General features: G+C 39.8%; 1 protein-coding gene across 2 annotated transcripts in view; it reads left to right on the plus strand.

Moving 5' to 3' along the window:
* The window catches only part of herc2 (HECT and RLD domain containing E3 ubiquitin protein ligase 2), a 56264-nt gene that overhangs the window by 26044 nt on the left and 6626 nt on the right, over nt 1-23594 (plus strand). For both annotated transcript variants that reach the window (XM_051111743.1, XM_051111744.1), the window contains exons 35-89: nt 342-533; nt 764-951; nt 1051-1243; nt 1348-1530; nt 3050-3234; nt 3449-3596; nt 3690-3886; nt 4010-4240; nt 4626-4764; nt 4877-5023; nt 5406-5548; nt 6824-7088; nt 7223-7365; nt 7466-7564; nt 7647-7815; nt 8785-8910; nt 9088-9196; nt 9285-9424; nt 9509-9699; nt 9968-10073; nt 10154-10245; nt 10338-10513; nt 10598-10709; nt 10850-10931; nt 11236-11379; nt 11462-11552; nt 11638-11815; nt 12051-12132; nt 12988-13159; nt 13294-13438; nt 13632-13857; nt 13943-14114; nt 14226-14412; nt 14540-14683; nt 14865-15056; nt 15156-15309; nt 15515-15622; nt 15725-15856; nt 15951-16109; nt 16361-16479; nt 16563-16688; nt 16775-16930; nt 17616-17731; nt 17867-18065; nt 18256-18470; nt 18868-19045; nt 20498-20659; nt 20755-20846; nt 20935-21074; nt 21151-21338; nt 21451-21648; nt 21738-21821; nt 22598-22739; nt 23012-23206; nt 23333-23445. In XM_051111743.1, the coding sequence (XP_050967700.1) occupies nt 342-533; nt 764-951; nt 1051-1243; nt 1348-1530; nt 3050-3234; nt 3449-3596; nt 3690-3886; nt 4010-4240; nt 4626-4764; nt 4877-5023; nt 5406-5548; nt 6824-7088; nt 7223-7365; nt 7466-7564; nt 7647-7815; nt 8785-8910; nt 9088-9196; nt 9285-9424; nt 9509-9699; nt 9968-10073; nt 10154-10245; nt 10338-10513; nt 10598-10709; nt 10850-10931; nt 11236-11379; nt 11462-11552; nt 11638-11815; nt 12051-12132; nt 12988-13159; nt 13294-13438; nt 13632-13857; nt 13943-14114; nt 14226-14412; nt 14540-14683; nt 14865-15056; nt 15156-15309; nt 15515-15622; nt 15725-15856; nt 15951-16109; nt 16361-16479; nt 16563-16688; nt 16775-16930; nt 17616-17731; nt 17867-18065; nt 18256-18470; nt 18868-19045; nt 20498-20659; nt 20755-20846; nt 20935-21074; nt 21151-21338; nt 21451-21648; nt 21738-21821; nt 22598-22739; nt 23012-23206; nt 23333-23445 (8465 nt within the window). The remainder of the gene's footprint in view (nt 1-341; nt 534-763; nt 952-1050; nt 1244-1347; nt 1531-3049; nt 3235-3448; nt 3597-3689; nt 3887-4009; nt 4241-4625; nt 4765-4876; nt 5024-5405; nt 5549-6823; nt 7089-7222; nt 7366-7465; nt 7565-7646; nt 7816-8784; nt 8911-9087; nt 9197-9284; nt 9425-9508; nt 9700-9967; nt 10074-10153; nt 10246-10337; nt 10514-10597; nt 10710-10849; nt 10932-11235; nt 11380-11461; nt 11553-11637; nt 11816-12050; nt 12133-12987; nt 13160-13293; nt 13439-13631; nt 13858-13942; nt 14115-14225; nt 14413-14539; nt 14684-14864; nt 15057-15155; nt 15310-15514; nt 15623-15724; nt 15857-15950; nt 16110-16360; nt 16480-16562; nt 16689-16774; nt 16931-17615; nt 17732-17866; nt 18066-18255; nt 18471-18867; nt 19046-20497; nt 20660-20754; nt 20847-20934; nt 21075-21150; nt 21339-21450; nt 21649-21737; nt 21822-22597; nt 22740-23011; nt 23207-23332; nt 23446-23594) is intronic.

Raw genomic sequence — 23594 nt, forward strand, 5'->3', positions numbered from 1 at the left:
TCTATTTCCATGCTGAGCTTGTGTTCAGTTAACATTTTTTTTATTGTTATTATCAGTGTTAAAAATGGCTCTGCTGCTTAGTATGTTTGTAGAATCGTTCATTTTTTTCAGGATTCTTTAAAAAAAAAAAAGTTAAAAATAACAGCGTATACTTGAAATATGAATTTTCTTTCATGTTATGTCTTTTAAGTGTATATTCTCTCACTTTTGATCTGTATAATGCATCGTTGCTGAAAAAAATTAATTTCTTTAAAAACAAAATCTTACTAACCACAGCTATTTGAATGGTATTTAGTCTTTACCTTATTTAGTATTACTGAGTGTTGCTTTCTGTTCTCCAGGTGTGCAGCCAGTGCCTCTGCAGACCATCACTAATGAGAACCCAGCAGGCCCCAGTTTGGGTACCATTCCTCAGGCACGCTTCCTGCTGGCCATGCTCCATATGCTCACTCTCAAACATGGAGCCAACAGCCTCAGTCTCCTGTTGAACTCTGGCATCCTCGCACTCACCCAGAGTGTTCTTCGACTGATTGGTCAGGACCATGCTTTTTTTCTTAAATCAGATGTTTTTAATTTTATAGGGCCAGTCGTATAGTGTTAGATTTGTTAAATACTGTGGACTCAGATGGACTTTATTGTAAAGGGTAATGTAGGTTTGATTCTGTGGGGTCAGTTGATTTCTGTTTTATAGGGTCATATTACTTCTGTTTTTCAATAGGGACAGTAATTTTGATTGTGAGTATTCTGCCATTGTGTTGCACAGGTCCCAGCTCTGATAGCAGTGAGGAGGAGCTGAGCTCTGTAGCTCATGGAGGCTCAGCTACAGTTCTTGAGGAGTCCAGAAAAGAGACAGCCCCCACCCCTCTCCCCGCCTCTGGCCCTGAGTTGGCAGCTATGATGAAGATTGGCACTAGGGTTATGAGAGGACCTGACTGGAAATGGGGAGATCAGGTAAGTTAAAACTGATTTGTTTTCATTTGTGCATTACGAATATAGATAACAAAGCATTGTCAGGTCAGTTTATTAAAGTTTATGTTTGATGTGTGTTAGGATGGACCACCACCAGGCCTGGGACGTGTAATTGGGGAGTTGGGAGAAGATGGCTGGATTCGTGTTCAGTGGGACACTAGCAGCACCAATTCCTACAGGATGGGGAAGGAGGGCAAATATGACCTTAAACTGGCCGAGCCGCCACCTGCCACCCAACCGGCCACAGAAGACTCCGACACAGAGGATGACACAGGTTTGTGATGCACTTTGGCAGAGTGTCATTTACTTCCCATTCCCAGTTTTGCTGTATTTGACATTACATTGTTGTTTTAAACAACCTTGTCCTCTTTCTCTCAGAAGGGGAGGTGATGGAAAAGAGTGTTCACCCAACTGCGATCATGTTGACTAGCACAGTTAATCTGTTGAAGACATTGTCACTGTCCTCTGGGATTCATGCTGAGGTGATGCAGGTGGATGCTATTAGCACTCTGTGTGGTCTGCTTAGGATACTGGTGGAGAGTGGAGCCAATGACAAGACTGGTAACTTTTTTTCTTTATTAATCATGCAGTCGCTTTCGTTTATGTGCTCTTTTTTTTTTTCTTTTCCCCTTTCGCTTTTGAAATCAATTACATTCAGCAGGGAGGGGAAAAATGGGCACAATAACTCGTTTGAGAGGATAAAGCCCATGAATGCCCCTTCCTTTGGTTTTGTGGTATGGTTGGGTTTTTGATTTTTGGCAAGTCCAGGTAATTTACTATAGTAATATTGTTTTTAAATGTTTATGACATTAAAATCCCCTTAACTTTTTATGCAGGTTTCATGAAGTTTTAAGTTTTCTTTAATGATTCAGAAGATTTTGGGTTAATTTGGACAGTCCCCTTTTCTAAACGACCCCGTTATAGCTTCTCCAAGGGTAAATGTTAACTTTTTTTTTTTGTTTTTTTTGATAATTATTGGCCTAGAGAGTTCAGAGAATTATACTGTAGTGTTTTTTTTTTTTTTTTTTTTTTTTTTTTTTTTTTGTTCCAAAAAACATAGGACTATTTCGGAAAAGTAGGTTTTTGAGATCTCAGTCGTTTAACAAATGATTTGATTGACACCAGTGGTTCTAGAGGCAAAGTTGTCCAGAATAAGGAGGTATTTGTATGATATGAATACCACGCAACATACAATCGTGGAAATTGACTCTGTGGTCAATTTCTTTCGAATTTCTTTCAGACCTTTGGGGCCGTGAGTCAAACAGGCCCACCGAGTTTCGTTCCGATGGGCCTGTTAACCTTGTCTAACAGATGCTCAAACTTCATCGGCCAATGTCAGCCATGTTTTTTGAGATGGGCAAATATCCTTGTAAACACTTGTGGCACTTCAGACCAAGGCCGTGCACAACAATTTTCATGTTGATAGTACAAATGTTTGTGCAGTTATAGCCATTTTTGTTTTCCCTCTTATAGCGCCACTAAGTGGCCAAGCTCTGAGTCTCAGATTGAACTCTTACATAAGTGTTCTGAGTTAGTGTTCCCCTTTTGAGTGTTTTGCGCCCCTTTGCGATCGTGAGTCGAAAGTTGGGTGAAAAACCTAGGAGTAGTTTGCAAAACAAGGTTTTGATGCGAAATACCCAAAAATTTCGCTGGACTCCCCATCAAATCTGCATGTGTTTTGTCCGGCGTGAGCCAAGGATTCCAACGACATAAAACACTTGAGCCTGCGACTGACAGTTTAGGAGTTATGAGCGATTCCGTACTTGTGATCGCTATAGCACCCCCGTCAGGCCGATTGGGGCTAGCCTTGGTCACGTTGTAGGCAGTGTGAGTTTGAGTTTAGTTTGGTCTGCACAATCAGTTTGATGTGGAGTTTGCTGATTTGTGACCATTCTAACAATTACAGTAGGGTTTAAGGACTATGTGCTTGGACCCCTAATTACAGAAATTAGTTACAGATGTAATCACATAACATTTTTAAAAGCATGTATATACACAATAAGTGCATTGTATCAATATATGTTTCAATTATATTTAAACTACATTTCTCCTTCTCTCTCTCTTTTTTTTTTTTTTTTAGGTTGTTCATCTCACAAGCTGGTGTCCCTTGAGCAGCACAGGAGCTGGTGCACGCTGGGATTTATTCGTAGTATAGCTCTCATGCCACAGATGTGCAGTACCCTGAGCTCCTCTGCCTGGATCAATCTGCTCATACGCATTGTGGAGGGCCACCAGTCATTCACTGCAGTCACACTACAGAGACAGGTGCTGGTTTCATTCAACTCTTACTGTGACTTCTGACTGGATTTACCAGAAGGATGAGAGCTGTCCTTCTTTCATTACTGTATAATTGTCATTTTAAAGCCTTCATGAGTACCACAGGGTTAAAATGATTGCAAAAGTGTGGAACACATTAGTGCTATTGACAGATTCCATTTAGTGCTACGTTTTTAATCCATCTTTCCTCACTCACTGGCAGATTCTTGCCCTGCGGCTTCTACAAGCTGTTTTACCATCCTGGGATAAGACAGAGCGCTCTCAGGATATGAAGTTTCTGGTGGAGAAGCTCTTTGGGTTCCTCGGCAGCTTGCTCAGCACTTGTTCCTCAGATCTGCCTCTCCTCAGGGGTACTTTATATTCATTAACTCCTTTCTCACAAAGTGCTCTTGGTAATGCCGATATCAGGATGTCACTTGAACATCACATTTTGTGCTTTACAGAAGGCTTGATGCGTAGGAGAAAGTCACGCCCTCAAGCCTCTCTGACAGCCACTCACAGCAGCACCCTAGCAGAGGAAATAGTGGCCGTACTACGTACGCTTCACTCCCTTGGCCAGTGGAATGGGCTTATTAATGAATACATTAACTCCCAGCTCAGTGGTATCGGTGATGTCATGGCAGGCAGACACACTGAAGCGGTACAATCCAAATTTTGATACGTTTTCATATTCATTAGCCAACTAATGTTAGTGTTGTAAAATGATGGAAGTATTTTACTATATATTGGTTTTGAGGTCCAAGTTTTTCACTCTTTCTATCAGGCTGTGCTTGAAGACTACCTTCCCAATGCAGAAGCCCCAGCAGTGGGCAGTCTGATGGCGGTTTTGGCAGTCATTGGTGGGATTGATGACCGTCTGCGTCTGGGAGGACCTGTGGTTCATGAGGAATATGGGGAGGGCACTGTAACTCGCATTACACCTAAAGGACGAATCACTGTTCAGTTCCATGAGATGAGAAACTGCAAAGTTTGCCTGCTTAGTCAGCTCAAACCGGTACATATGCACCAACACACAGTATTACTTCCCAAGCTGAGCACGAATTGCATTGTGGGATACACTCAGTGTTCTCTGTTGTATATTGCATGTATACTGCTCTTCAAAAATTTGGGGTCAGTTTAAAAAACAAAAAAAAACTTTTAAACTTAATTCTATTTAAAAACTGTTCTTTTGAATTTTTTTTTTTATCAAAACATCCTTAAAATTATAATATTTCACAGTATTAGTTTTTACTGTTCACAGTTTTTGATCAAATAAATACGTTGTTGAGCATAGGAACGCCAAAGATATCTTGTTTACCCCATCAATCAGCAAACATAGCCATGTTTTTTTTCTGTGGTTGATATTGTTCTGTTTATTTTCTGTCTGGATTTCTTTGCAGCTTCATATGGTTCCATTCAGCGTTCAAAATCTGCCCTTCACTGATCCTATGCTGACTGTGTGGGCCCAGCTAGTCAACTTGGCAGGAAGCAAGCTAGAGAAACAACGCATGAAGAAATCCCTCAGCAGAGGACTTACAGGTATGCTACATGCAGCAATCACAAATCAGATGTCGTTATAATTGACTTTTTAATGCAGCTGTCCATGCATGTATGATAATAAATATTCTGGTTTGTGCGTTTGTCATTGCAGCGGATCAGGTGGACGTGCATTTGTTGCGGTGTCAGCAGCTCAGACTGTACATCCTGAAGGCAGCACGTGCTCTGCTCTCCCACCAGGACAAACTCCGACAGATTCTTTCTCAGGCAGCTGTCATAGACGTCAGCCCCAGTCCTGCAGGTAACACTAGATTGCCACCCTTGATCTCACTTCTAGTTTCAAACTGCACGCGTTTTCACTCCGTTGCTCGTCTTCCTCTCTGTGCAATTATCTTTCAGTGCTGTGGTGTCCAAAAGTAATTTTCTCACAGCTCACACACCAGCCAGAAAATTCAGGAGCGATGAGGATTGAATATGTTAACTGATTATAATGTACTTGGAATGACTGAATCGTGTTCAGTTGTATCACATCACTACCCCCTGGTGGTCATGTGTAAATTTTTTTTTTTTTTTTTTTTGGTGACTTTTCTGACATTTTTATGATGTGCTTATCTGATAAATATGGTGTCTTTTCTGACATTTTTTATGTGCTTTTTTTGATGATTTTGTGTGTTTGTGTTCAGAGGATCAGTGTGCGTCATCTCCTGACGTGGGAGATTTGTCTCCTGAGGGTCCTCAGCCTCCCCTCATCCTCCTCCAGCAGCTGCTTTCAGCATCCACTCAACCGTCCCCCATCAAAGCCATATTCCACCGCCATGAGTTGGAGGTCAGAGACTGTATTTACATTTCCTTAACATTTTATTAAAGCTATTGCTAATTTAATGGCAAACTATTTGGAACATTGACTTAATCTTACAGCTATATCTGTATTTTTTGTTTTGTGTAATTAATATAAAATATAATATGATATGATATTGTAAACAAATACTTTATATAATAATTTGCATAATAATTTATATTTCTCTTCAAATGTTTGGGATCACTAAGATGAATACACTGCCATTCAAAAGTTTAGGATCAGTCAGATTTTGTTTTCTTTTAAAGAGGTTTCTTATACCCATCAAGGCTGTATCTATGTGATTCAAAAATACAGAAAAAATAATAATTTTGTGAAATATTATTGCAATTTCAAATAAGTTTTGTATTTTAATGTACTTTAAAATAAAATTTATTCCTGTGAAGTAAAGCTAAATTTTCAGCATCATTACTCCAGTCTTAAGTGTCAAATGATCCTTCAGAAATCATTCTAATATGCTGATTTATTATCAGTGTTGGAAATAGTTGTGCTGCTTAATAGTTTTTGGGACCTGTGATACTTTTTTTCAGGATTCTTTGATAAATAAAAAGTTAAAAAGAACAGTGTTTATTCAAAATAGAAATTCTGTATTACAATATACACTTGTATTCAAAAGTTTAGGATGAGTATTTTTTTCTTCTTTTTTTAATTAATACTTTTATTCTGCGAGGATGTATTAAATTAAAAAAAATGATAAAAATGTGATAGTAAAGATTTATATTGTCAGAAAAGATTTCAATTTTGAATATATTCTGTCTTTTCAACTTTTTAATCATCAAAAAATCAAAGAAAAAAGTATCACAGGTTCCAAAAAAATTATTAAACGGCACAATAGTTTCAACACCTGATAATAAATCAACATATTAGAATAATTTCTGAAGGGTCATGTGACACTGCAGTAATGACTGATGAAAATTAATTGCTGAAGTATATTGAAATAGGAAACCAATATTAGAAATTGCAATATAATTTCACAATATCACTGTTTTTTTTCTGTATTTTTGATCAAATAAATCAAATAAAGTTACTATTATAATATATACAATTTTTCTTTTTATAATACATTATTTTTCTGTGGTAATCAACATTATACATCAGATGTTGTTGACAGAACTTGCATCATATATGATTGTGATCTTAAAGCCTTTCAGTTACCAGCTAAAATGTTTCATCACTCAGTTCTTCTTTGTTTTTTTTTTTTTGTTTTTTTAAATCTTTTTTTATCTCCATGAATTCCACATTCAGGCGGCTGCTCTGGCTGTCTGTCAGTACCTCGCAGTTGAGTCCACACACCCGTCCTCCCCCTTGTTTGAGGACAGCAGCTCCAGCGAGGCCACCACACCGGTCACCGTGCAGCATATGCGCCCACCCAAGCAGAAGAAACACAAGACTTCACCTGTGCCCCCTGCTCCCATCGTCCTACAGCTGATGGAGATGGGGTTTCAAAGGAAAAACATTGAATTTGCCCTTAAATCACTGTCTGGAACCACAGGCGCTTCAGGTGTGCCAGGTAATGCACCGCTAGCTCAAGTTTTTTGAAATGTTAAATTGAATTCAGTGTCTGTACTACATGCTTGAGTACTCAAAGTTCCTACCCTTAAGAAGAAAGTACAAGCCACTGATTCCATGACGCTTGGGTTTCAGGTGTAGAGGCATTAGTGGGCTGGTTGTTGGACCATCCAGATGTTCACATTACAGATCTGTCAGATGCAGACACTGTATCAGATGAATACTCTGATGAGGAGGTTCTGGAAGAGCTAGAGGAGCCTGAGCCTGCCTTCCCTGTGGTGTGTATAATTGTACATACACACAGTGATCCGAATATGAGGTGCAGATTCACTTGTAGTCATTAAATGTATGACAAACATTCATTCTCTTGCATGTCAGCCTCCTGGGGTTGTGGTGACTGAAAGTCAGACGTTTAAAAAGAGGTCGGACTTTCAGAGCAACGATGATTACGCTGTGTATGTGAGAGAGAACATTCAGGTGAGGAACTACGCTTGTTTATTTACTGGTTTTAAGTGATAATGGATGAGATGAGCTGATCAGAGGCCCATTTGTATTGCAGGTGGGCATGATGGTACGGTGTTGCAGGACGTATGAGGAAGTATATGAGGGAGATGTGGGGAAAGTAATCAAGCTGGACAGAGACGGCCTGCATGATCTGAATGTGCAGTGTGACTGGCAGCAGAAAGGAGGAACTTATTGGGTCCGGTACATCCACACCGAGTTGCTGGGTAAATCCTCTTTATGTTCTGCTCTTAAAACACTTTATTAAATTCAAGCACGTAGTGCTGAAAGCCTATTGTAATTATTAGAATGGTCGCGGATCAGCGATCTCCATGTAAAACTGATCGTGCAGACCAAACCATAAGTCGTAGAGACTTGAAACTTGGAGGGATGGTAGCACTCACACTGCCTACAATGTGACGAAGACTCATCCCAATTGGCCTGACAGGGGCGCTACAGCAATCCAAAGTATGAGATCGCGAATAACTCCTAACCCGTCAGTCGCAGGCTCAAGCGTCTTATGTTGTTGGAATCCTTGGCTCATGCCGGACAAAATGCACGCTGTCAGATTTAAGTGTGAGCCTGGAGAAATTTTTGGGTATTTCTACTTTTGCAAACTGGTCCTACGTATTTCACCTGATTGGAACCAAACCATTGCAGAAAAAATATCTGGAGAGTGAATATCAATAATTTTTTTTTTTTACTCCGTCGAAAAGAGGTGCCAAAACTTTCGAAATATCTCAGCCAAACTCAGAACACTTATGTAAGAGCTCAGTCTGAAGCCGCAGAAAAAAAAATCACAGAGCTTGGCCATTTGGCCCTAACCCTAACCCTATTAGAGGGTAGAAAACAAAAATGTTTCAGTTTGACCACCTGTTAGACAAGGTTAACGAAGGCCGATCGGAATGATTGTACGTAGTGCGTTTTTCATCGGCCCATAGCTGGCGTTAACAGTCATACATGTTAAAAACATCATAATTTTTATGGTAAATAACCTGGATTTGCCAAAAAATTTAATTCATTGAATTAGGTGCTTACGTATATGCTTAAATGCCTTAAGCGCTTGAACCCTGATAATCGCTGCTTGCAGCTATATTACTTCATTTATTTTTGCTGTCAGTTATAGTGGATCTGTGTTTATTTATTGATCTGCAGTATTTGTTTTAAACAAATATATGTAATTCGCTATTTTCCAGGGTTTCCTCCCCAGAGTTCTCCGTCTCATATAAAGATTGGTGATAAAGTGCGAGTGAAGCCCTCGGTCACAACGCCAAAGTACAAGTGGGGATCTGTCACTCACAGGAGTGTGGGTGTTGTCAAAGGTAAAACGATTGTTTAAACACATTTCAGTCACAGGTTTAAACAAATTTTTCACCTTAAAATTAACTGCTTGTCCTGTATCTCAAACCTGTAACACAGGCCTTTCTCTTTAAGTGTAAATGAGAACTGTTGTAGTTGGGTTTCATCATTCTGTCTAAGTATGTAACATTTGTGTCCAGCATTCAGTGCCAATGGGAAGGATGTGATCGTGGACTTTCCTCAGCAGTCACACTGGACTGGGCTGCTGTCAGAGATGGAACTCGTTCCCAGCGTACATCCTGGTGTCAGGTACATAGAGTACAAATAAAAATCACATCTAGACAACAAATAGATAAACAAGTGAAATAAAATATTACGGTTTCTACACTTTCCTTAGGTGTGACGGATGTCAGATGTTCCCTATAAATGGTCCCAGGTTTAAATGTCGGAGCTGTGATGACTTTGACTTTTGCGAGAGCTGCTTCAAGACCCGTAAACACAATCCTAGACATTCATTCGGACGAATAAATGAACCAGGTTTGGGAAAATTTTATGTGTTATTCAATAGCTACTTTGTGTCATTTAGCATTACGACAATAAAACCTAATTATTTTCATTTAGGTCAGTCACCCACCTTCAGTGGGCGCTCAGGAAAGCAGCTGAAGAGACATCACAACAGTCAGCGTGGCATGCTGATTGATGAGTGGTCCAGAGTGGTGAAGAACCTCAGCGTTTCATCCTCTGTTAACCAGGCGTCACGGCTCATAGACTGTGGAGAGCAATCCTGGCAGTCGTCAGGCTCTCAGGGCAAGGTCAGTCTAATTGTAAGCATACACTACCAATCAAAAACTTGGAGGTGGTAAGATATTTTATTTGTTTATACTTTTGCTTTACTTACTTATGCATTAAATTGATAAAAAGATTAACAAGAGATTGACTTAAACCAAAACTTAAACCAGCCCCGAAGTTTTCAACAGTACTGTGTATTTGCTTGTTCACATAAAGTTTAATTGGAAACACTTGATTGACTTTAAGGGAGAAAAAATCTATTCTGTGTTTTGTTTTGTTGGTTTTCAATAGCACTGGATAAGGTTGGAGCTTTTCCCAGACATCCTGGTTCACAGACTGAAAATGATTGTAGATCCTGCTGACAGCAGTTATATGCCTTCACTGGTGGTGGTTTCAGGTAAAGTACCTTGAATCCCTTCAGGTAATTGATAGTGAAGCCTTTTATGCGTGACCCGATCAACTGTGTTTATTCTCCAGGTGGAAGCTCTCTTAACAATTTGATTGAGTTGAAGTCCATCAACATCAATCCCACAGACACCGCTGTCTCTCTGCTCAGTGACTGCACAGAGGTTGGTTTGAATTTCCTCACAAGCATTAGAGAGAATTCTCTTAAGAACTTTTTCTTTAAGAATGTTGAGCACATTTGTATTTGTGTGTTCAGTATCACAGGTACGTCGAGATTGCGATAAAACAGTGCCGGAGTTCAGGGATTGACTGTAAGATCCACGGCTTGAGCATTGTGGGACGTGTCCGTGCAGAGGATGAAGATCTGGCTACTGTGCCTTTTCTGGCATCTGACAATGAGGAAGAGGAGGATGAGAAGACAGCGACTGGAAGGTGTGTGGTTTGGTGGGTTTGGTAAAGCAGAAAAAGCACAAACTGGTACATAAATTAATTTTCACTTTCCATCTCCCTTTGCAGTCTGACTCGAAAGAGGTCGTCAGGGCTGGAGTCTGCTGCCACCATCAGAACCAAAGTTTTTGTTTGGGGTCTCAACGATAAGGACCAACTTGGAGGACTTAAGGGGTCTAAGGTTGGTAATGTTTTAATGTTATTTTTTTTTTTAAAAAACTATTTATTTTATATATAATGAGGTTTTAGAGGTTGTGAACTTTTGATAGGTCATGAATTTTTAAGCAATAACAAAACTTAGTGTCTTGTTTTCTCTCTCAGATCAAAGTCCCATCATTCTCAGAGACCCTATCTGCTCTGAATGTAGTGCAGGTGGCTGGAGGCTCTAAAAGTCTATTTGCTGGTGAGTTGAAAACAATAGTGCCTTTGCTACTCAATGTCATGTTATATTGATTGCACCACCAGTTAAGTGGTCTATGAAATTTAAGTTCCAACCCTGGGTGTATGATGCAAGGCGGTAAAAATCACTGTAAGCATGGCCTTGTGTATCATTGTGCTTTTGCTGTATTAGCAGCAACAGCAATATGGTACAAGCTACCAGTGTGTCTTTCTAGTTGTATTGTTGTATTTTAAATAAAAAATTACTGTTTTATTAGCATTGGATGCGTGTTATCATCAAATGAAAGAATAATTCTGTGTTTTTACAGTGACTGCTGAAGGTAAAGTATATGCCTGTGGAGAGGCCACTAATGGAAGACTTGGTTTAGGACTGTCCAGTGGAACTATTCCTATACCAAGACAGATATCTGCCCTCAGCAACTATGTGGTCAAGAAAGTTGCTGTACATTCAGGTGTGCCTTTTTTCATTTCAAGAAAAACATCTTTTGTTGTCTGAATGTGGTGTTTTAAAGTGGGTAAACTGTTTGTGTTCAGGTGGAAGGCATGCCATGGCATTGACTGTGGATGGAAAAGTGTTCTCTTGGGGTGAAGGAGATGATGGGAAGCTTGGGCACTTCAGTCGAATGTAGGATGTTTATACACCTTACAATGAGAGCGTAGAATATGTGGATGGGTTGTAAAGTAAGAATTTTTTTCCTTCCCCTCACCAGGAACTGTGATAAGCCACGGCTAATTGAGGCATTAAAAACCAAGCGCATACGAGATATTGCCTGCGGCAGCTCACACAGTGCCGCCATCACTTCTAGTGGTGAACTGTACAGCTGGGGTCTGGGTGAATATGGCCGTCTGGGACACGGGGACAACACCACTCAGCTCAGACCCAAATTGGTATTTATTTTACTTTCGTTAGTAAACTTAAACCTCTCTCTTTAGTACTGCAATGTTACCTTTTTTTGGAGAAGAAACTCTATGAGGTGAAGTTAATGTGCATAGAAAATGTCAAGTTACCATGATGGCCTGAGTTGCCTTTAAACTTGCTTATTGTTGTGCAATTTAAATTCACTGGATGCCTGTGCGTATTCCTCATTGCACTAGGTAAAACTTGTCTGTGTCTGGTTTGCAGGTCAAGGTGCTTTTAGGCCATCGTGTTGTCCAGGTGGCTTGCGGAAGTCGAGATGCGCAGACCCTTGCCCTCACAGATGAAGGTATAAACCTGCTTTTTGTTTTGTGATTTAATGTGAGGTTCTTTTTGTTTTTGTTTTTTTGTTTTGTTTTTTTTGTTTTTTTTTTTTGTTTTTTTTTTATTTATTTATTTATTTTTGTTTTGTTTTTGTTGTGCTTGATTTTGTTTGGTTCTGTTTTTTCGGTTTTGTTTAGCTCTGTTTAATTTTGTGTAGTTCCATTTTGCTTTGTTTCAACTGGTATGTTTAGTTTCATTTAGTTTTTTTGGGTATTGTCTAGTTTTCGTTTGCTTTGGTTTTGTTTAGATGCAATAAATTTGGTTTTGTTTGGTTTTGTTTAGTTCCATATTGTTTTGTTTCAGTCGGTTTTGTCTAGTTTTGTTTGCTTTAGTTTTGTTTTGTTCCGTTTTTCCTCTTTTCACCTGGTTTTGTTTAGTTCAATTTTAGGTTTGTCTAGTTTGTTTATTTTAGTTTAGCTTAATTTTGTTTTGATAGCTTTGCCTTTGTTTGCCTGTGTTTTGATTCTGTCTAGTTTTTTTTTTTTTTTTTTTTTTTTTTTTTTTTTTTAGGGTAGGTTTTTTTCTTCATTTTGTTTAATTTGGTTCTATCTGGTTTTGTTTGCATTGATTTTGTTTGCCTTGATTTTTAGTTTTGTCTCATTCTGTTTAGTTTTGTTTGGTTCTGTCTACTCTTGTGTAGTTTTGTTTTATTTTGTTTAGCATCACTTGTTTGGTTTGGTTTGTGTTTATTTAGTTTCGTTTAGCTTTGTGTGGTTTTGTTTGGTTTAGTTTAGTTTCATTTGGTTTGGTTTCATTTTGTTACTTTTGTTCTGTTTTGTTGTTGCTGGCATGTGAATGCATGTTTTTAAATGTTCTTTAGGGCTGGTGTTCTCATGGGGAGATGGAGATTTTGGGAAGCTGGGCCGTGGCGGAAGCGAAGGCTGTAACATTCCTCAAAACATCGAGCGTCTGAATGGGCAGGGGGTGTGTCAGATCGAATGTGGAGCTCAATTTTCCCTTGCCCTCACCAAATCTGGAGTTGTCTGGACCTGGTATGAACATCAGAAAAGATTTGGATTTTTTTTTTTTTTTTAAATGCATAACAGTATAATTTATGATCTTAAAAGTCTTAAAAATTGCTTTTTCGCAGTGAAGCTGTTTAACATGCTGCTGTTGATTTGTACAGGGGTAAGGGGGATTACTTCAGACTGGGTCACGGCACAGATGTTCACGTACGCAAACCCCAGATGGTTGAAGGACTGAGAGGGAAGAAAATTGTTCATGTGGCCGTAGGGGCCCTGCACTGCCTGGCTGTCACAGACACTGGACAGGTGCGCTACAATCTTAGTTTTTTTACATTTATCTGCTTGCCGGTGTAGAGGAGTAGCACAAGAGCTATTTCCTCCTACTTTTTCATTTTGGTACATTAACCAACTCATGGTGCATGGTAAACAAAACTCACCTTTTTCTGATGAAAAGTAATTCACTTTAGTGCTTGTGTAAGATGAAGTGTTTTTTGGGTAGGTGTATGCGTGGGGAGATAATGACCATGGGCAGCAGGGGAATGGCACAACCACAGTCAATAGGAAGCCTACGCTGGTGCAAGGTCTAGAGGGGCAGAAAATTACCCGTGTGGCCTGCGGCTCCTCTCACAGCGTGGCCTGGACCACCGTAGATGTCACCACACCCTCCGTCCACGAGCCTGTCCTCTTTCAGACTGCTAGAGACTCTCTAGGAGCCTCTTACCTTGGTATTTTCCAGCCCAATATTCACTGGTTTTCATTTGTTGTGTGCCTGTTGCTTAAAATGTAAATTTTGTGGGTGTTCTTTTATAGGTGTGCCATCAGACAGTGACCCATCTTTACTAAGTAATAAGCTGAATGGTGTGAACAGTGTAAAGTCCAACAGGCCATCTCTGGCAAAGATTCTGCTGTCTCTAGATGGTAATCTGGCCAAACAGCAGGCCCTGTCCCATGTGCTCTCTGCCCTGCAGATCATGTATGCCAGGTACGACCTTAATAGGCATTAGAAGTACTCTGTATTCCATTTTAATCTTTTTCTGCTCCTTAAAATAAGATATAAGCTCTGGCGTCACTTAATTACTTTCATGTCACACAGGGATGCAGTGGTGGGAGCATTGATGCCTGCCTTTATGATGCCTCTGGAGTGTCCCTCCAGCTCTCCGGTGCCCCCTTCGGATTGTTCATCAGCCTCCAGCCCCTGTGAGGCTGAGGGTCCTGCGCTGCCTTCAGAAACAGAGGAGAGGGTCAGTCCGCACCCCTGGATGGACAGCAAACGTGGAGAGGTGAGTAATGTTGCCTGTACATGATAGAGTATTTGTTTTTCCCTTTTCACAATCATTCTAATATCCAAAACGACAATACATATTGTGAATTTCTGTCTCACTCGTTCTGTCGTATTGTGCGGTCTAGGTGGCCACATCTGAGGATGCCACTACCCCTTCTTCAGCGGTGACTCCTTCTGCTGCCTCTGCTTCATCTCGCCCCTTTATCCCAGTCACAGATGACCCTGGTGCTGCCAGCATTATTGCTGAGACCATGACAAAAACCAAAGAGGTCAGTCCCACAACTTCTCCTTTAATCATTCTTTGTGGATGTTTGTTCCCGATCATTAAAATGAAATGCGTGCATTTTAAGTCTGTTTAAAAAGGATTACATTTGTATATTGACATTACTTCAATCCCTTGTATAAACTGAAGTAATATTTACAGTGGCCTGGTTTGATTTATTGGAACAGGACTCTGAGAGCCAGAGTAAAGCAGTGGGCCCAGAGCCACAATATTTGGACGAGTTCACCAGTCTGCTGATTCCCGATGACACACGTGTGTTGGTGGACCTGTTAAAACTGGCTGTGTCTCTGCGCTCGGGCGATAAAGGCAAGGAAGTCCTGTCTGCTGTGCTGTCTGGCATGGGTACAGCTTTCCCACAGGTAAAATCCAACCTCTTTACTAACTCACTACAACTAAAATAGTATCATTTATCTTTGAAATTTGTGTATGCTTATCTAAATGTGTTTGTTGGCACACAGGTGGCAGATATGCTGCTGGAGTTGTGTGTGACTGAGTTAGAGGACGTAGCCACTGACTCTCAAAGTGGACGGCTGTCATCGCAGCCTGTGGTGGTGGAGAGCAGTCATCCATACACTGACGACACTTCCACCAGCGGAACTGTGAAAATACCAGGTCACTTTGAGTTTTTCTGTTTATTCAGCATCTTAGTGCCAGGGTTGCAAGGTTTTCACAACAAAACCCGCCCAGTTGCTTCTCAAAACTAGCCCAACTGCGTTTCGAGAGGGGGTTCCCCGTTACAAATCGCATCCCAGGTTGTAAAATACACTTGCTTTATGAGATTTAAAGACATTAAAATTTGATCTTGCATGTACTTTAGGTGCTGAAGGGTTGAGGGTGGAGTTTGATCGGCAGTGTTCAACGGAAAGGAGACACGACCCTCTTACCATCATGGATGGAGCCAACAGGATTGTGTCTGTTCGATCAGGTCACATTCTTTACTCTTTTTGTTTTAACACTAGCCAAAAAGTTTGTTTGTTTGTTTGATCATTCACTGAACATATAACCGTATTTGTCTCCACCCCTTTAGGTCGTGAGTGGTCCGATTGGTCTAGTGAATTGAGGATTCCAGGAGATGAGCTCAAATGGAAGTTCACCAGTGATGGCTCTGTTAACGGCTGGGGCTGGCGCTTCACTGTCTATCCCATCATGCCTGCCGCTGGTACGTCAGTTTAATGTGACATCGCTTTATTGTACATACTTCATATGTAACATGATATTCTGAAGTGCTTGACCTTTTATTGATTTACCTGCAGGACCTAAAGACCTCCTGTCAGACCGCTGCATTCTGTCCTGCCCTTCGATGGATCTAGTTACATGTCTTCTAGACTTCCGCCTGAACTTTGCTTCAAACCGCAGCATTGTGCCAAGGTTGGCAGCCTCACTTGCTGCTTGTGCCCAGCTCAGTGCCTTGGGTAAGAGAAGAAACTTTAAATTATTATATTATACTTTTTTAAATTACTTTTTAGATTAATTTTTATAATCATATTTATATTAAACATAATTATATTTATAATTATTTATTATAATTTCTGCTAGTCCATGTTTTTGACATATTGTTAGATTTAGTGTCTTGGGCTTTTAGCAAAATCATTAAAGGAAATCTCAAATTTGAGGTTTTATAATCATTATTCTACTGTGTTTTTGTCTGTATGTGCTTGTTCAGCGGCTGGTCATCGAATGTGGGCCCTGCAAAGGCTACGAAAGCTCCTAACCACTGAATATGGCCAATCGATAAACATCAACCGCCTCTTAGGAGACAGTGAAGGAGAGGCTCGCTCTATGGTTAGACAATATGCTATATAATTAATTAATTCATGTATTTGTTTATTATATAAATAACTTAACTTGTATTGAATGTTGTGTAGAGTTTTACAGGAAGTGCACTGGCTGCTCTGGTGAAAGGACTTCCCGAGGCTTTACAGAGACAATATGAGTATGAGGAACCCATAGTCAGAGGTGGCAAACAGTTGCTTCACAGTCCTTTCTTCAAGGTATGTTTTTCTCTGTAACACATGGACATCGTAAGATTGCAAGCAAAATGAGTTTTCCAAAAATATTTTTTTCTTGTTCTGTGTAGGTGTTGGTGGCACTTGCATGTGATCTGGAGTTGGACACTCTTCCATGCTGTGCTGAGACACACAAGTGGGCCTGGTTCCGCCGCTATTGTACCGCTTCCAGAGTGTTAGTAGCTCTAGACAAGAGGACGCCTTTGCCTCGTCCTTTCCTGGATGAGGTAGGGATTTCTAATATTGGTTTGAAATTAGAGTGCATTTTACTTAAAGGATTAGCTCACCTAGAAAAATGAAAACTGTCATTAATTACTCACCCTCATCTTGTTCCAAACGCGATAAGACCTTTGTTAGATATTTTTGATGAAATCTGAGAGCTTTCTGACCCTGCATAGACAGCAATGTAACTGAAACGTTCAAGGCCCAGAAAGGTAATAAGGACATGGTTAAAATAGTCCATGTGACATCAATGGCTCAACCGTAATGAAGCTACAAGAATACTTTTTGAGCGCAAAGTCTCCGCCACCATTCACGAGAGTACCACAATGCATACGTGTCGTACTGTCATGGATAGTGGCGGAGACTGATGTAGAAGTGAAGAAATGGTTGAATAAAGTCGTGCTGAGGGTTACTGATGTCACATGGAATGTTTTGACAATGTTCTTACTGCCTTTCTGGGCCTGGGAATGTTTCAGTTGCATTGCTGTCTATGAAGGGTCAAAAAGTTCCAGTTTATATCTTAAGTTCCAGAATATCTTAATTTGTGTTCAGAAGATGAACAAAGGGTTTACAGGTTTGGAACAACATGAGGGTGAGTAATTAATGACACAATTTTCATTTTTGGGTGAACTATCCCTTTAATGGAGATCTGTTAATGTTCTGAAAATATTTTTCCACTTTTTCCACCAGGTGGCAAAGAAAATCCGTGAGCTCATGGCAGACCATGAAAACATGAACACACTCCATGAGAGTCATGACCTGTTTAAGAGGGAGCAGGATGAGCAGTTAGTTCAGTGGATGAACAGGTAAATCAACTTCACAAATCTGAGCAAAAATGACTTTGTGCACCTTTACTTAACATTTCAAACGGATGGAATTCTGTTATAATTGTTTTTGTGTAATTATTTGTTAAATTTAACAATTGGTTTGCTGTTCACTAGACGACCAGATGATTGGACGCTTTCAGCGGGTGGCAGTGGGACCATCTACGGCTGGGGACACAACCACCGGGGTCAGTTAGGTGGTATTGAAGGAGCAAAAGTCAAAGTTCCCACACCAACAGAAGCTCTGGCCACACTGCGACCTGTTCAGCTGATCGGTGGAGAGCAGACCCTGTTTGCTGTAACCGCTGATGGGAAAGTAAGGCTGCTTTTCACATTTTAAAAATTCTAAATTAAAGAATAATTCTTCAGCACAACTTTTTCAGTGCTCAGCTGAATCTATGAATCTACAGATCTATGTTGTATATTTAGCAATTGTTCAAATGTCTTTGTCAGCCAAATAATGTCCTTAGTAACTTATTTATTTATTTATTTTTTGCTGTCCTTAGCTGTATGCTACAGGATATGGTGCCGGTGGTCGACTGGGAATAGGAGGCACAGAGTCCGTCTCCACTCCGACCCTGCTGGAGTCAATCCAGCATGTTTTCATCCGGAAGGTGGCTGTGAACTCTGGCGGGAAGCACTGCTTGGCTCTCTCCTCTGAAGGAGAACTGTACTCCTGGGGAGAGGCTGAAGATGGAAAACTGGGACATGGCAACAGAAGGTCAGCCCCATACTGTGGTTACTACTGTTGTCCTTTCACACGGGAACCTTTGGTTCATCTCATGTAGTGACCTTCTACATACTTAACTTTCAATATTTAACAGCTTCCCGTTTTCACAGTGAAGACAAATGCTTACAGAAAAGTACATTTTTGGATATGATACTTTGTGTCTTTTGAGTACAATGTACAATTTTTAGTTCTGTACCATGGAATATGTCAGAATATCATCATTTACCGCCTGATACCATGACTGTATCATACCACAGTACTTCATGTAGTTCTTTAAAGAAGCAGAAGTCATCACTCAGATATGTGCGCTAGACTATCACTGATGCGGTTTAGCAGCTTATACTAAAAGGTACAGTATGTGTGACTGGTAGTGCTGTCTTTTCCCCAGCCCATGTGACCGTCCACGCGTGATTGAGTCTCTCAGAGGGGTGGAAGTGGTGGACATTGCAGCCGGTGGGGCCCATAGTGCCTGCATCACAGCCAGCGGAGAGCTCTACACATGGGGCAAAGGTCGTTATGGTCGCCTGGGTCATGGGGACAGTGAAGACCAGCTTAAACCAAAACTGGTGTGTTCATCACATTATAATGCATATTTAAATGGCTATTTTCTCATTCTTAAAAAAACTGTATTGGCTCTTAAATCCCAAGAATTGATTAGCCTGTTTTCAGTTAATGAATGGAACACTGTAGCGCACTGTAGAGCAATAAATCGCAATAATCTTTGTTACTTTTGATATGAAACAAAGTCTTAGATTTCAAATTTGGTCTATTTTATTACAGTATTCAAACAGTAAATGCCGTTTTGGTGCTGTTTAATGTGTTTAACATTTCCTCAGCTTTAAGCAGTTTCAGCACGAAACTCTAGAGAGCATTTTGCTAAATAAATGCACCATATAACACATTTATTATAGTTTTTGCTGTTTTAAATGTTTAATTTGTTTTAATAAATACATCAAGTTTTTATGAGAACCACCATTTAAATTGAGTAGAAATATAGTTATGTAATTTGTTACTTTATTAAAAACTGGATTGAGTGTAATTTAAGCATTTGTATAAATCAGTAAATTTTAGCCTTTAATATTATAGCAATGTAGTACTAACAGACTCTCATGTATATTCTACAGCATTTGTTGAGATTTTTTTTTTTTTGAGAAAATTTGGCGTGTACTGTACCCGATACATATATTTAAAATAATATATATCGAATCAAATCAAACTGATTTGCAAGCTTGTGATTCAGAATCAAATCAAATCGTGAAATTTGTGTCAAAACCAAGCCCTATTTATTGCAGTTGGGGAATAAGACGTTAAAAATTTAAATGTAATTCATAAAATTATTTGACTTATAAAACTGATAAGTGACAGTATTTAATGAAATGTATATTACTAAATAGTCAGACCTGTGTGATTATGATTATTTTTGTTATACATAATATATATTTTACTTATGTAATATAGTTAATCAGAAATTGTTTTGTCAGTACAGTTTCTATAATTAAAAAAAAAACGGTAACAAAAAAGTGTCATTTGTTAACATTAATGCATTAATTACCATGAACAGTTTTTATTAATTTTTGTTAATGTTAATGAAAATACAGTAGTTCATTGTTAGTTCATGTTAATTGACAGTGCATTAACTAATGTTATCAAACTTTTGATTTTAATAATGCATTAGTGTTGAAATTAACATGACCTACTGTAAAGTGTTACCAAAAAGAAACTGTGAAAATGATGGAAATTCATTGAAAATGAAGGTGTGGGAGTCCAATAATAATAATACAATAAGGAATAAAATATAATAAAATTGTATTGTTAATTACTGTTTTTTACCTAGTATTGTAAACAATAATTGTGAACTAACCAAACTAAACTGATTTAAAATTAGTCAGTGGTAATCTTTGTTTTTTTTGTTTTTTTTAATAGATTATTTTGAAAGCCGCTGTTAAATATAGTTTAGTTAGTAGCATCTGTATTCTCTAACACCGTATGTTCTGTGAATTGCCTATTGATATTTATAGGTGGAGGCACTGCAGGGTCACCGCGTCATAGACGTTGCATGTGGCAGTGGGGACGCCCAGACACTGTGTCTGACTGATGATGACATGGTGTGGTCATGGGGAGATGGAGATTATGGCAAACTGGGTCGGGGAGGAAGCGATGGATGTAAAGTGCCTATGAAGGTAGGACTGCTGTTGTAGTTTCTCAAGCATCAAAGGCTTTCTGCTTAGTGATTCCAATGTGAGTCTTACATCTCATTCTCTCTTTCTCTGCTTAGATTGACTCATTAACTGGATTGGGTGTTGTGAAAGTAGAATGTGGCTCTCAGTTCTCTGTGGCTCTTACCAAGTCTGGAGCAGTTTACACATGGTAATCAATCTTACAATGCAGTGGTGCATAAAGCCATCTTTTATTTAGTAAGAACACATGGAATTTTACATGTTAATGTGTGTTTTAGGGGGAAAGGTGACTACCACAGACTGGGACATGGCTCGGATGATCATGTTCGCAGACCCCGGCAGGTCCAGGGTTTGCAAGGCAAGAAGGTCATCGCAATAGCAACTGGTTCTCTTCACTGTGTATGCTGCACAGAGGATGGTAGGTCATCTGGGTCTAAAATCGTTGTAGCATGTTTATATCAAATTTGCTAAAATACATGAATGTAAACACACAGGTGAAGTGTACACATGGGGTGACAATGATGAAGGTCAGCTTGGTGATGGGACCACCAATGCTATCCAGCGGCCCAGACTGGTGGCGGCACTGCAAGGCAAGAAGATCAACCGCGTGGCTTGTGGCTCGGCACACACGCTCGCCTGGTCTACTAGTAAACCTACCAATGCTGGAAAACTGCCTGCTCAGGTAGTGTACCACCAAATATAGCTGAATAAAATTGTCAAAACTAAATATTTAACAGTTAAGCCTTTTAAATGTATTAAATGTTGTGTTTAAGTAATTAAATGTTTGTCTGTAGGTTCCTATGGAGTACAACCACCTGCAGGAGATCGCCATCATAGGCCTGAGGAATCGATTACTGCTCCTGCACCACATCTCTGAGCTCTTCTGTCCGTGTATCCCAATGTTTGACCTCGAAGGTCGACTGGGTGAGACTGGACACGGTGTCTCTGTTGGCTTTGACACATTACGTGGAATCCTTATTTCACAGGGCAAGGTAAAATTTTGTGGATGGAACTTGAATTTTTGAATTTTTAAAAATAATTCCTTACTATAATTATTATGGTTCATTTTCAATATTTGTAGGAGGCAGCATTCCGTAAAGTGGTTCAGGCTACTATGGTTAGAGACCGACAACATGGGCCAGTAGTGGAGCTAAACAGGATACAGGTACACTTGTTTACACTGCACATGTGGTTTGAGATTTGCATTCAACTGTATCCTAATTTGTAATATTTTTTTTTTTTTAATTCAAACAGGTACTTGTCATTATATTAAATCGTATCCCACTGTGTTATGATGTTTCAATCTTATAAGAAAAAAAAAAAAACAAGAGTCAGGCAGTTGCAATTTTAAACCATGCATTTAGGTTTCAATTTTGAAGAACGATGACCATGTTTGCTTTTTATTCACCGAAGTTAATTTTTGCTCGCATTTCCCACTTGGTTAGAGTTCATTAGTGTGGTAAACAGAATCCAAAATGAACAATTACTTTTAATGGGCAAAAATAGCTAGCGGGTCCTCCGTAAAATTGTCTCCCTTTCTCTAATCACCGTAATTATTGTTGCATTTCTTGCTCCTTCCTGTCAGCATGGACACGCAAGTACTATGTACACCATATGATTATTATCATCCATTTTATTTTAGTTAAAATTTTGAGTGAGAGTTAGCAGCACTAAATCTTAATATTTTAAGAGATTTGGTCATTATGCATCATATCAATGAACGTTTTGTTTTTGGATCTGCTCTTCATGAGGTTCTTCATGAGATTTACCCCCAAACATGTTTGTTCATGGACCAGTGGCCCTCTTAATAGGGCCCCTGGAGCCTGGCACTGATCTGGCAAGTCCCACAGCCAGAAAGCATAACAGTGGAGTTTATACATCAGAGCAGAAATCCTGTATATGGAGAAAACTGTAATAATTCATCCTCATTCTCCCGATCAGGTCAAGCGTTCCCGCAGTAAAGGAGGACTGGCAGGGCCAGATGGCACCAAGTCAGTATTTGGGCAGATGTGTGCTAAGATGAGCTCTTTCAGCCCTGACAGTCTGCTGCTGCCACACCGGGTCTGGAAGGTCAAGTTTGTGGGTGAGTTTCAGGGTTGCCAGGTTTTCACAAAAAAAACAACAACAAAAAAAACAGCCCAATTGCTTTCTTAAAACTAGCCCAAAACTTGACCAGTTGCATTTCAGGGGGTGGGAGGTAAAAATACAAGTTTTTTTTGGTGGGGTTCCCTTGGTAAAATTCACATTCCATGAGCTAAATGTCATGTAGAGGGATAAAAGAAGGGATAAAGGCCCTTAGGAGTCCCTTCGAATCATGTCTTCTACATGTTTTTGACCCTTTGTGTGTGTTTGTAGGCGAGTCAGTCGATGACTGTGGTGGCGGATATAGTGAATCTATCGCTGAAATGTGTGAGGAACTACAGAATGGTCTCACTCCTCTCCTCATCGTCACTCCTAATGGCCGAGACGAGTCAGGAGCGAACAGAGATTGCTTCCTGCTCAACCCAGCTGCCAAATCGCCTCTGCACATCAGCATGTTCCGCTTCCTGGGTACTTTTGCTTGTGTTTCCTACACTGAAAAGGATTTCAAGAAACAGTCTAAAATTTCACAGTTGTAGTACTTCCCTCTATTAGATCTGTTGATATATCATGCTCTGTTCTTTTATTTGTGTATAGGAGTGCTCCTGGGCATAGCAATCCGTACAGGAAGTCCTCTAAGTCTCTACCTAGCTGAACCTGTGTGGAAACAGCTGGCAGGCATGAACCTGACCATTGCAGATCTCAGTGAGGTAGGACCGTGTGTGAGTGCGTGTTTGTATGTGTGTGTGTGAATCCAAGGTTATTATCATTAACTACAACTATTAAAAAACTAAAACCGAAATGTAAAATGTTTTTTTGTTTTGTTTTGATTTTTTTTTTTTTTCTTTTTTTTTTTTTT

Source organism: Labeo rohita, chromosome 6, assembly GCF_022985175.1.
Source record: "Labeo rohita strain BAU-BD-2019 chromosome 6, IGBB_LRoh.1.0, whole genome shotgun sequence".
NCBI classification, from domain to species: Eukaryota; Metazoa; Chordata; class Actinopteri; order Cypriniformes; family Cyprinidae; genus Labeo; species Labeo rohita.